This window comes from Eptatretus burgeri, chromosome 7, assembly GCF_056783735.1.
Source record: "Eptatretus burgeri isolate ZD-2024b chromosome 7, Ebu_testis_v1, whole genome shotgun sequence".
Taxonomy (NCBI): domain Eukaryota; kingdom Metazoa; phylum Chordata; class Myxini; order Myxiniformes; family Myxinidae; genus Eptatretus; species Eptatretus burgeri.
The window spans coordinates 4352404-4364516 of NC_140967.1; the positions used below are offsets into that span (position 1 = coordinate 4352404).

The 12113-nt window shown below is 42.7% G+C and overlaps 1 protein-coding gene and 1 long non-coding RNA gene across 6 annotated transcripts in view; one reads left to right on the forward strand and one right to left on the reverse strand.

Moving 5' to 3' along the window:
* The window catches only part of LOC147022581 (uncharacterized), a 45234-nt gene that overhangs the window by 12780 nt on the left and 20341 nt on the right, over positions 1 to 12113 (reverse strand). The window lies entirely within an intron of this gene.
* BABAM2 (BRISC and BRCA1 A complex member 2) overlaps positions 1 to 12113 on the forward strand; it is a 33506-nt gene that overhangs the window by 10445 nt on the left and 10948 nt on the right. For all 5 annotated transcript variants that reach the window (XR_015059795.1, XM_085887301.1, XM_085887297.1 and 2 more), the window contains 5 exons: positions 3727 to 3921; positions 8103 to 8177; positions 8818 to 8933; positions 9224 to 9323; positions 10544 to 10614. Coding sequence is in view for 4 of the 5 variants with exons in the window: in XM_085887301.1 (XP_085743427.1) it covers positions 3727 to 3921; positions 8103 to 8177; positions 8818 to 8933; positions 9224 to 9323; positions 10544 to 10614 (557 nt within the window). In the remaining variant the exon portion in view is untranslated. The remainder of the gene's footprint in view (positions 1 to 3726; positions 3922 to 8102; positions 8178 to 8817; positions 8934 to 9223; positions 9324 to 10543; positions 10615 to 12113) is intronic.

Below are 12113 nucleotides of genomic sequence, written 5' to 3' on the forward strand. Positions count from 1 at the left end.
TTACCCCGGGGTATAAAACAGCCCAGGCTGGTTTATACCCCGGGGTATAAACTGGACTATCCCAGAATATACCCGGGGTATAAAACAGGTTAGCTCACTTTAACCCCGGGTATAGTCTTGGCAGGGGGTATTTCTTGGGCTGTTCCACCTGCATGAACCGGGGTTCAGATCTAAAGAATCGTGACGTATTTCATGCGTCCCCCAATGTTGATTGCCTTTACAACGTTTCGTTAAAAGCCATGTTTTAAAATGTGCCCGTAATTTCGTTTTGGGGTATTTCACCTTTTGACCCCACCCGAGGGTGTGGGGCCAAAAATTATCCTGTTCTCGCACCTGTTTCCCCATGTGTTGATCATACTGTAACGACGAAGTTTGATGAATTTCTGCCAAATCGTTTAGGAGGAGATAACGTGACGGGCGGATAGATAGACGGACAGAGGGACAGAGCCAATTTCAATATCTCCTCATGATTATTATTATTATTATTATTTATTTATTTATTTTTCAAGTGTGGGGATAATAATAATTGTTTATTTACAGATTGATAACCAACAGATTGATGTCAGTGTTTTTTTTTTTATGCAAAATTTCTTTCTGTAGATTGTTTATATTTAACCTTTGTACACCAATATATTCAACAAATGTTAAAACAATTCACTACATTTAATTTCGAGAGGTTATTGCAATTTTTCTTTTCCATACTCATCGTTTCACCGAACATCAATCCATCATCATTGATTACAACAAAGACATTGAACGGTGAAACCAACACAGCCTCAACAACTGTTCTGTGAGCCCTTCAAAGGGAAGATTTCCATGCTTACGTCAAGGAGGGATTACACCTTGTGAGCGATGCTTTCAATCCATTGAGTTGAAGATGAAGGGGGTGCACAAGGCCTAAATAGAGCTTCTTTGTCCCATCGCTTGTGAAGTTCGCATAGTATGATGAGGACCGTCTGACTTGAGAAATGACAAAGCAGAAGTGGACCAGTCGATGCCACTTTGTCACAATGCGGTTTCCTTTAAAAAAAAAAATCACCGAAATTCATCAATGTCACCAAGGTTCCCATTGAGGGTTTGAAATGGCTTTTTTTTTTTTAATTATGAATGGTGAAATCTCATTTCCTGCATCATCATTGTGGTATTCTTGCCTCGTGAACTTTGTACCAAAGAGCCTTCCTTCCACACCCTTTCTTGCCTCCGCCATCTGGCCTGTTGGGCAACTTGTAACAAGCTTGCACATCTTATCCTATGACGAAAACGATCTCTCCGTTGACATCATTAAGCTTTGTGAATCACATTGTCTCGCTAATTCCATGCAGGAGGAAAGTGAGTCTCAATGTCAAGCAGGTTGTTATGATCTTGTCAAATTCTGTTTGGACTTTTGTTGACAGCAGAGCTTTTACTTAATTACTCCCACACTTTTTTTTTGTTGTTGTATAAATAGTCAAAGCTCATGGAAGAGCTAGTAAACTGAACTGATCAAGATGTAACATGACCAAAGGAACAGTAGAGAGAGAATGGGGGAAATACCAACAGTGGAGTTGAAGGACAAGCTAGAGGCAGACTTGGTCAAACAATTGGTGTGGGGAGGAATTGTGGAGTGGGGGGGGGGGAGGTGCAGTAAAGTATGCATGGGCTGGAAAAGATGGATACAGAAGGAAAAACTGGAAATTTTGAAGGAGGAGGGATGGAGGTTGGGTTACCAAGGGAAGAAAAGATCATGGTTTTGGATGGGGAATGATCCGAGATGGTGGTGAACAGCTGTCTTGAAGACCCAGAGAGAAGATCGATTCCAAAGTTTGGGGGGGGGGGGTGGGAAGAGAATCAAATTAGTGCTGGTGAGCAGTAATCCTGGATTTCGGGAATTTCACCAGAAGGGGGTTGATGGTGGTCCATGTGTTCCATACAGAAACCTGGGAGGGCCAAAGCACGGAAACAGCAGAGGGTGCAAGACCAGAAAGCATGCGGCAGAAGGCAGAGAGACCACAGACCTGTCTGCGATGGTGAAGTGATAAGCCCACAGATTCGGCTTCATCATGGGAGATTCCAATAACATTGAAGGAATTTGTTTCCACGGCATCAAGCTGAGCAAGATGTGAGGCAGGGGGGGGTCAGCCTGGAGAGGAGAGCAGTACTCAATCAAGCTGTGCATGATCACCTTGTAGGTGGATAGGAGTTCAGGTGTGCCAAGAAAGGACTTTGTACGACGGAGGACGCCCAATCGGTGGATGGTTTTCGAGGCCAACTTTGAAATGTGGTTCGCCCAAGAAAGATCATGGCTGCTCGTGATTACCCAGGAGTTTGAATTTCTGCACCTCCTCAAGAGGATTGTTAAGAAAGTAGATAGGAGGATTTGCCAGGTGGTTCTTTCATTGAGAGATAGTGAGGGTGTGAGATATGTCAGGATTGAAAGATGTATTTCAAGACAAGTGTTTGACCAGTTTGTGAATTTCTCAAGGTCTGAAGAGAGGGAAGAGGCTGCATCCTCCCTGTCTGAACAATGAGGGATGTCATGGCAGATAGTGGAGTCATCAGCAAAGAGATGAAGATAATTTTCCAGAGTCAGAAAGATCATTGATGAAGATTAGGAATAAGATTGGGCCGAGAACACTGCCTTGAGGCACTCCAGCCTTGCAGGGAGAGGAGATGAAAGGGTTCTGTTGAGAGCTACATGTTGACTACGAGAGTGGAGGAAGTCAGTGATCCAAGAGTGGAGTTGGCCTTGGATTCCATAGGCAGACAGTTTTGAGAGCAGGGCAGGATGCCAGGCTGTATCGAGAGCTCGAGATAGGTCCAGACAGATGGCCCTGATCTCATGTCTGACATTGAAGGCCTCCATCCATTGCTGGGAGAGTAGAAGCAGAATGTCCAAGGTAGAGGGACCAGGTCTGAATCTGAATTGATGATGTGAGATGAGGTTGTTGGAGAAAAGGAAGGATTTGACGTCGACTGCGATGATGGATTCCATGACCTTGCTGATGGTTGGAAGTAAGCTAATTGGTCTGTAGTTGAGGGGATCCGTTTTTGCACCTTTTTATGTAATGCTGTGATGTTGCCTAATTTCCACAAGCGAGCACACATAACTCGAGTGACGTGTTAAACAAGGTGGTTTAAAAGCCACTGCGTCAACAGCGGTGAACTTCCGTAATTATTGTTTTTGTACGACCTTTACAATCTTCATTTTATTTCAATTTAATCATACGCTTGAACACTGTAGAACACAAATCGCCTTCCTACAACTTCCCAAAACCTCCAGCTTTTTAGTACTTGGACATGTTAAATAAGGTGGTGTGTAAGACTGCATCAACGGCGCTAAAATTCAAAAAAAATTTTTTAATACAGCCTTTAAAATCATTATTTTATTTCAATTGTATTCTATACTTAAACACTGCATGGGTAAGGTGTTCTACAAACACTCTAGTGTGTTTTGTTTTCTGACACTATCAAGATGGTCTCTAAAAATGAATCCTCGATGCACATTACTCTGCCTTTTATAAGAAAACATTCAAGTTAAATTTGAACCAGCTTACTCCAACCAGGTATAGAGGAAAGTGTTCCATCACAATCAATTTTTCTGCTGGGCTAAGTTTTTGACTTGGAAGCTGAATATCCCACAGAGTTTTACTGAGAACTTGTCAAATAGGATGTGTAGAACAAGTGAACAGGGAAGAATCCAAATGGCAGTTCGCGTGACGAGGTGAGCGCACATTTGTACATTTGCAGCACCTTGCGGACTGGGATCCCCAGGAACCTGATTGCCTGCAGAAACTACTCACGGAACTTCTTGAGCAGTATCGTGAGCACCAGACGGAACATCTGCATAAATGTTCTCGCCTTCTTTTTGAGTACAACTCACTTGCAGAAGAGACCAATTATGGCAAGAATCTGGAGGTGTTTGCCGGACACCACCCCCCTTGGGTAAGCCTTGCCCCATGCCTACTGCAAATGAGCCACCTGGGCAACTCACAGCTCCACCAAGTTAATAATCAGACTTTTTACGTCCTTTGTGATGGAATGTTTTTGCAGCATTTATCAACAAATGCAATGGTACCCCTGCTTGGGGTTAGGACTACCTACAGTCAGTGGGAATGCCTAATTGTGGGTATGGCGTAGAAATGATGTGCCAAATGGTTTCGTACTGTGACTACGTTTCCTTGTTTTCCTTGTACAAGAGACATTGACAAGCTTATCAGAGTGAGAAAGAGTAGAATGGGTCAAGGTGTTTCTGGCAGAAAAGTGTCGTAAGATGCCCCCCACCCCCACCCTAATCTCTACCCCCCTCCCCACCTTGTATAACCCGGCTGTTGATATATTGTTGCATCTTGAACAACCATACTAGAGGACTGGCTCATGGTAAGTGGCCCTCCCTTATTATTATTATTATTATTATTATTATTATTATTAAATTTCTCTTCCATTTCATACTTTTTACAATATATAGGCACCCCCTCCCCCCCCCCCACAAATTACACTTGGACCAGGGGGACTAGTTTTTGCATGGATGATCAGGCTGAGCAAAGGGGTACATACTCCTGGCCTTGAACACAGCTGTAAAAGTCAGCGGATGCAGAGACAAAGAGTGTAGAGTAGAGAGGAACAGAATGGAGGCCATTTGTGTTTTCATCCTGTACCTGTTGTGTGTTCTCTCTTCACCCGACTTGCTGGCGAGCTGCATATACTGTGATCAGCTCGACGGCGATCGTGTTAGACCTCAACATCTCATTACCCCGAATGCTTATCTCCCAATTTATTTAATTAATCTCTGCTCATTGATCGTTTCTTTATTTTGCTCCAATTTCACCGACCTGTATGTAAACAAGGCTTGCGCCAGTTGATGGTGTTTAGATTTTCGATTTGTTGTGTCTCTCATGAGTCCCATTAGGAATTGTGTACTTGGCATGGAAGTGTATAAACTATCCCCACTGTTCTCTTCCTCATTCTCCAACTATGTACTCAAACAGCCATTCTCAAACTCCATTATCATCCCTCATTCTCAAACACGTACCGTATTTTCTGGTGTATAAACCACAGCCGTGTATTAACCCATGTTTTTCACCCTCAAAATAGATTAACATATTGATTATTTTATTTTCAAATCTCGACCTAAATACGTTTGTACATTAACTTTGTACGGAACAAAGTGACAAAGGTATCGACATGCTCACTCCCATGTCCGCTTAATTTCATCTAACAGTCTTATTCTCATTTTCAAAAAGTGGAAGAGAGAGGAGAGGATACCAAGAAGTTTTTGTTTTTCTTTCTTATTTTTTAATATATTTTAAGAGGATTTGTTTTTGTTGCTAGAAAAAGGAATAAAAGGGATTCATTCTGGTTGTTGTTCGTCTTTCGGCTGCTCCCGTTAGGGGTCGCCACAGCAGATCATCCGTTATAATCTGCATACTGATTTGGCACAGGTTTTACGCCGGATGTCCTTCCGGACGCAATCCTGGTCGCCTCTTACGACACAGGGATATGGATTGGGTTTTGCCATGATTCCGGGCTGCCCTACACCCTCTCATAGCGCGGCCCAGTGCAGAGCTCCCGTCCTCAAGCGATCCTCCAACCCAAGCCTCCGAGTAGCCGGATTACAGGCGCACGCCACTACGCCCAGTGGATTCATTCTGGTATCAAACATATTTATTGTGTATTTGTGGCCCTGAAAAGGGCCGTTTGGGTTTGATGAAGCTATTCAGCTAAACCCGAGGAAATCCTCGTCATAGCTTTCCTCGTCAAAGACGGCACATAACTCCTTGTCCGAATCACGGTAGAGCAAGTCCCCGCCGCTGTCACCGTCATTTGCAGCCTCCTCGCAATGATGTCATCCTCTGTGCCGTCCATGTTGTTCGAGATGCAGCATTTCGGAACTGCTCGCTTGATGATGTCCGACAGTCTCTCCTTCCACACCTTGACGATCCAGCTACAGATCATCGGAAGGTCGACCTTTCATCCTCCTGCTTTTGGTGTTGGTCTTTCTCTCTACTCATTATCCACTCAGACCAGCAGCGACGTAGCCCATCCTTGGAACGGCTTGTTGATGGACACATTGAGGGGCTAAAGGAGCGATGTCATCCCACCTGGGATGAGGACGAGATCGTTGTTTCAACTCTTTACAGATTACAACCCCGAACCACATTCAATCAACAAAATAATGCTGTGAATCCATCTAGTAACTCTTCAATACCATACATCGAACACGGACTATCTTTTAGCACAGCAGAGCCGAGCCACCAGCGCTTCTAGTGTTGTTCTCGCTGCGCTTCCGAGGCGTCAGTGCTTCGAGTGCCGTTACCGCCACGCCTCCAAGCAGCCAGCACTGCCAGCACCATTCCAGCAGCCCCACCCATCGCATCCCTGGAACCATTCATGATGACTGGTTCACAGAGCACCAGGCAATCGGCAGGACTGGCTCACAAAAAGCGTATGTGAGAGGCGACAGGAACGTGGGCGATAAGCAGCCAGACAGAGCAGTTCGGAGTGGAGTTGAGTAAGAGTTCTCTGGTTGAGTCAGTCAGAGCTCTGGAGAGTTCTGAGTGTCAGTTCAGTTCTGAAAAGCTCAGTAGAGAAGTTCAGCAAAGCAGCCCGTGCAGTTCGGAGTTGGTTGGTGATTGAGTGGAGAGAGTGACTTAGGCCACACCAAGTGCAGAGGACAATGCAGAATGGGCATGGAGACAATGGCTGCCAAGCGTAATTACCACCTCCCCACGGATAGTATCGCCTTTGTGCCTTGTAACATCAAATACAAACTCTCGAAAATTAAAAATGGTCAGTGATTCTCTCCAGAACTGACTTCTCTCCCTCCGTGTCTTACACACGCATCCTACATCATTGCCCCTTCCAGCACACACACACCTCATTTACTCAGCCTGTTGTGGAGTATTAACCGAGACCATAACAGTTCCTTTCAGAGATCAAATTACACGCACCCACATCCATCGCACCTCCCATCTGCCCGTCTCACTCAGCCACACCACACACCCTGTTCGTTACCACTTGATCCATACCCCAACTACTTTGCTTATCTGTCTATCAACCTTTCTTCTCTCCTTCTCCTGGAATGATTGAGGCAACAGTGTGTGTGTGGATTAATGATAAGATGACTTAATAAGGGGCTTGCGTGTTAGGGGTAAGATCCTTCTTTGTGACAGGTTTTTGCTTTGTAAATACCTGCTTTTCCTGTAAATAAGTGCCCTTGCTAAATCTTTGATAAACTGTTTCCCACCTGCCCGATTGTCTTTTTCTCCATTGGCTAGACAGAGTATGTAAATAGTGAATGGGAGTTCTGCCCTGCAGTTTCCTTATGGTAAGTGATTAACAAACGTCCCACTGACGGTATCGCTCGGCTGTTCTTGATTGACATTAGTGGGGCGTTGAGAGCACGGTTCCCTGTGTGGGAGATGAATTTGCCGGGAAGGTAATGTGGGAATTGGACGCGAGGACCTGACTTAAATTAATCGTATCAGATGGCGTCCGTGGTTGCTTTGCATCCTGTCATGCTGTGGAGTTATCTGTGGCGCGTCGGCTTCACGGTCAAAGGTCGACATGTGGGTTCGAGAAGCCCCCTCGCAACATGGACCGGCCAAACCCATAACAACACATACACACAGTATATATGCACACATGCATACACATACATACATATGTATGATACGTATGACAAGGACAAATTGATTCGATTTTGGTGAAGATCCGTATCCAGATCCGACTACTAGAATTTTTAAAGTGATTCTTCACCATTGAGAGATTGGGCCAAAAACTATATATAGCATGGTATCTCAAAAAGTTGTGGACGGATTCGGACAAAACTTGGTGGACATGTTGGGTGTGTGGCAAGGACGAATTGATTCGATTTTGGTGAAGATCCGAATCCGGATCTGGATACAATAATTGTTTAATTTTTAAAGTGATTCTTCACCATTAAGAGATAGGGCCTAAAACGATATAGTGCTGCATAACATGATATTTCAAACATGTATTGGGCCAGATGTTCTCATAGATCAGGCATTATGTGGTGGAGGTAACTACTGAGTGGCCTTCTAGTTATTATTATTATTATGTTTATTATTATTATTATTATTATTATCATATTGTACCTTTTTCAGGGCAATCAATGCTGCGTCCGTTTTCTTCTGCATCTACCAATTGATACTAGGGACCTCCCAGCTTACCTGTTGAAGGTAAGCCCAACTGCTCACCCTTCCAAAATTATTTTGGTCTCCATGGTGTTGTGGAGAAACATCACAGAGCATGCGGTTGGAATATCCGCATTCACTCTGTGTGTTGTAGTGGAACTTTGTGAAGAGGTTGTGCAATGTGCAATTGCCTTGTAGGGTTTTGGAAGCAATTGTTGTGCAATAGTGGAAGTTTGTTTTTTGGTGCTGCAATTTATTTATTTATTTATTTATTTGTTTTACTCCACGGGGAATTTCCTCATGTACAGACACATGCGTCTCCTGCTCTTGGCACACATTCCATGCACGAGTTGTCTCACTTTGGGAAACCTCTTTCCGCCTTTCTCCACTCCTCACCATGGAAAACTTTCCACTTCCTGATGGGTTTTTTTTTTTTCTGTGTTTACTGCTCACCGAGCTTGCTTTTGATAACTTGTAATATTTGATAAATATATTTGAGTCTGAAAACGGCTTGTTAAAAGGAGAGGAACAAAGACTTGCAACAGCTAAAAAAACAAACAAACAATCAAAATGGGGAATCAACATCTGATGTTTGCTGTTTCGAGGGCGGCCTTGCTGTCAGGAATTGCGAATCGTTGCATCGTATTGATTGATTGATTGATCTTGTGGAATTGGATGTTTGCAGGGATTTCTAAATCCCACTGATCCCGGGGAGGATGTCGTGTTACTCCTGGTTACTTTTGAAGATATAGAGGCTACAAAAGTGACTCCAAAGTTATACCTGTCGCAACGGATCGAATGGTAACTCTTCCTGAACTACCTTGCAACTGTCATATATGGTAATGATGATGTTTCATTGCATCAGATTAATCTTGGATAATTTTAGAACAATTTATTCCAATGGAATATGTAGATTATACGTTTGGAAATACAAGGCAAGTTCTTATTTAGATTGGACTCTTCATTTTGCCTGAACACATGGCTTGGGCAATGCATTCACTGCATAGTGGTTCGTTTTTCGGTTTTTTGAAACTTCCTCCTCCCTCTGTCCCTCCTCCCGTCTTCCACTTCCCACAACCCCTCACTTCTAGTGCCCTGGGTGGAGTATCTTCCACGCACACTCCGCCATTCCCAAGTGGGGGATGTCTGTTAGATTACGTACCACAAGTTTGTGAGCTTCTCAGCAGAAAGGTGTGTGTCTTTCCTCGAGTGTGTATTCTGTACTCCACCGCCATCTAACACTCCCTCCACTTCCAGTCTAGTTTTTTAACTGCACTTATCTCTGTATCAACTGTACCTTCAATTCACTTTCATGAATGTCTTCATTTAAATGTTTTGTCTCATTGGACCATAAATCCTGTTTTTGTGTTTTTTTTATTTTTTTTTATCTTTGATAGCAAAGAGTTGAGTGATGTTGAAGATTTAGAATCAAGCCGGTAAACAGCTTGTGCAGGAAAATTGTCTCCATAACACATCTAAATGTTCCACCATTAAACACACATTGGACTTCCACCGATTAGGGGATTTCCCCCCCCCCTATCCTTTGAAGTCATTGATTCCTGTATAATGTTGAACAACTGAAGATTCCCTCCCCCTCTTTCTCTCTCCTATTTATCTCCCACTACGAGTACTACTAGAACTACTATCACTGCTGTTGATGTTTTTGTAATTACTATCATAGCCGATGGGCTGAAAGGATTGTTCAGACGTAGGATGCCCACCTTTGAGCTATCTAGTCTAGGTTCAATTGCCTACCTAACTATAAACTACTACCCTGGTGATTCCCAGGCTGGGCATTCAATCAATGAGTGCATCGTTCGTCAGATAGGATGACAAGCCAGGGTCCCATCTACCGGCATTTGCTGTTGGGTGTTAAATATCCCAAAGTGTTGTTTGCTCGGTGTAGGCCATTGTCTGCCGGCACCCTGGCCAAATCCCAAATTCCTGCCCTAAATATTGCTGGCAAGGCAATGGCAAACCGCCCGGTGTATTTCTCAAGTCTGCCCAGCTACGAGACCCCTTCTGCACTACCGACGCCCTGGAAAGAATATGAATTCAATCATTTATTATATTGACTTTTTATTTTGTGCAAATGTAGAATTATTTAATTGTTTGCCTCCTTTTTGTCTCCATTTCCACTGCAGTTTCTGCAATATAATAAAAACGTTCAAAACTAATTATATTTTCGTTATTACATATATATATATATATATATATATATATATATATATATATATATATATATATATATATATATACTTCGATTTTAGCTACTTACCTTCCTTTTAAGCCTTCCATCCTGTGTAGACCCCTGTCCCCTTTTCCAGACACACCTTTGTTTCAGGTGTGAAGGAAATTTGAATTTCCATATTGAGGATGCTTTGTTCAATCATCTTGCCTCCCTTGCACAGATCCAGTATGTTGTACAAAGCTATCACAAGAGGAGGGAATACATTGCAGCGTTTCTCAGTCATTTTGGAAGGTAACGAGTGCTTCGGTTGTAAACGGTACACGCTCGTTTTGCTTGTTAACATCAACTAGCTACCTTGGAATTCTGTACCAATCTCTCGATTTTTGAACGCCGTATGTTCCAGAAAAGTAGTTTGCAAATCGGGATTGATTTTTCACGTAATTATAATGGAGGAAAACAAAAATGAAAAAAAAAACAAAAAATTGCCCAACATTCAATAATGTTGAATCATTGCATCGTATTGATTGATTGATTGATTGATCTTGTGGAATTCAAAAAAACATTCAACATTCAAAAAAAAGGTACAATACTGCTACTAATAATTAATAACACTAATCATAATACAAAAGAAAAATAATAACAGTGCTAAAAAGGTTTTATATATTTATTATTAAATCGGAAATTAAGTAAGGTTAACAAACGATTGCACTGCACTGGGATGATGTCGCAGATCGAGCACGTCATTATATTTTCATTGTTATTGCGAATCGTAATGACCGTTGTACTTTCAAGGCCAAAATCACATGCAATATCCTTCAGGCGGTCACCAGAATCAAACTTTGTAATAATTTCTAATTTCCTTTTTAATGATGTCATTTTCCATCTTTCTCTCTTTAGGTTGCCATAGTTATGGATTGATAATGTGGAAGAACGTTTCAATCAAGGAACTTAAATGACACTGCGCTTCAGCACAAATACGACGAATGAGGGAAGCGGCACTCTGACTTCGTCGTCCCCGGTGTAAACCGAGTGATGCTGTGGCATTTAGTTGCGAGATACTGTACGTGTTTATTTTAAATTCAACAATCGAATCTTTTTTTTTTCCCACGACGTCGCGTTTTGAATTTGTCGCTGAATACCGAGTTGATCGAACTTGAGCAAAAGTTCATAATATTGGGTTTTGAAGTCGTAAATCAAATTTTCGGTGTCAAATATTTTAGTACACAAGGTTGAAAGTTCATAATTCGGAAATTCGTAAATCGGGAAACTATTGTATCCATAAGCATTCCCGGCAAGGTTGGTGGTTGGGTGGGGGAGGAGGGTGGGAGGGGAGAGGAGGAAACCACAAGGGGTCTGAACGCTTCCTTCGCTGAAAATCGAGTGTAATGAGGGTAACCATTCGAAACTCAGCTTGCCACGGGTGTTCAGGCTGCACCAGAAGCTATCATCGCCATATCCATTTGTGCAGCTGATCCCGTCTCGAACTTCAAAGGAAAGTGTGTAGCTTTGCACTATTACGTCAGCTGGAGATCACAGTCCTGAGGATGCCATACTATTTCCAAGCTGCAATCAGAAATTAAATGTTTAGACGCATTTGCTGGCTTTGATAAGTCTGTATTTGAGCCTATGGTGGAGGGAAAGGAAACTTTTCCAGTTTTACCCAAAGATAACAATATAATGACAAAGACTACACTCGGTGATCACGGTTGTCTGTTTTGACCCTGTCCCTCTCTTCTCTCCATTTTTATTTATTTTCTTTTTTTTTGTATACCTTGTCGAGGCTTGAATGA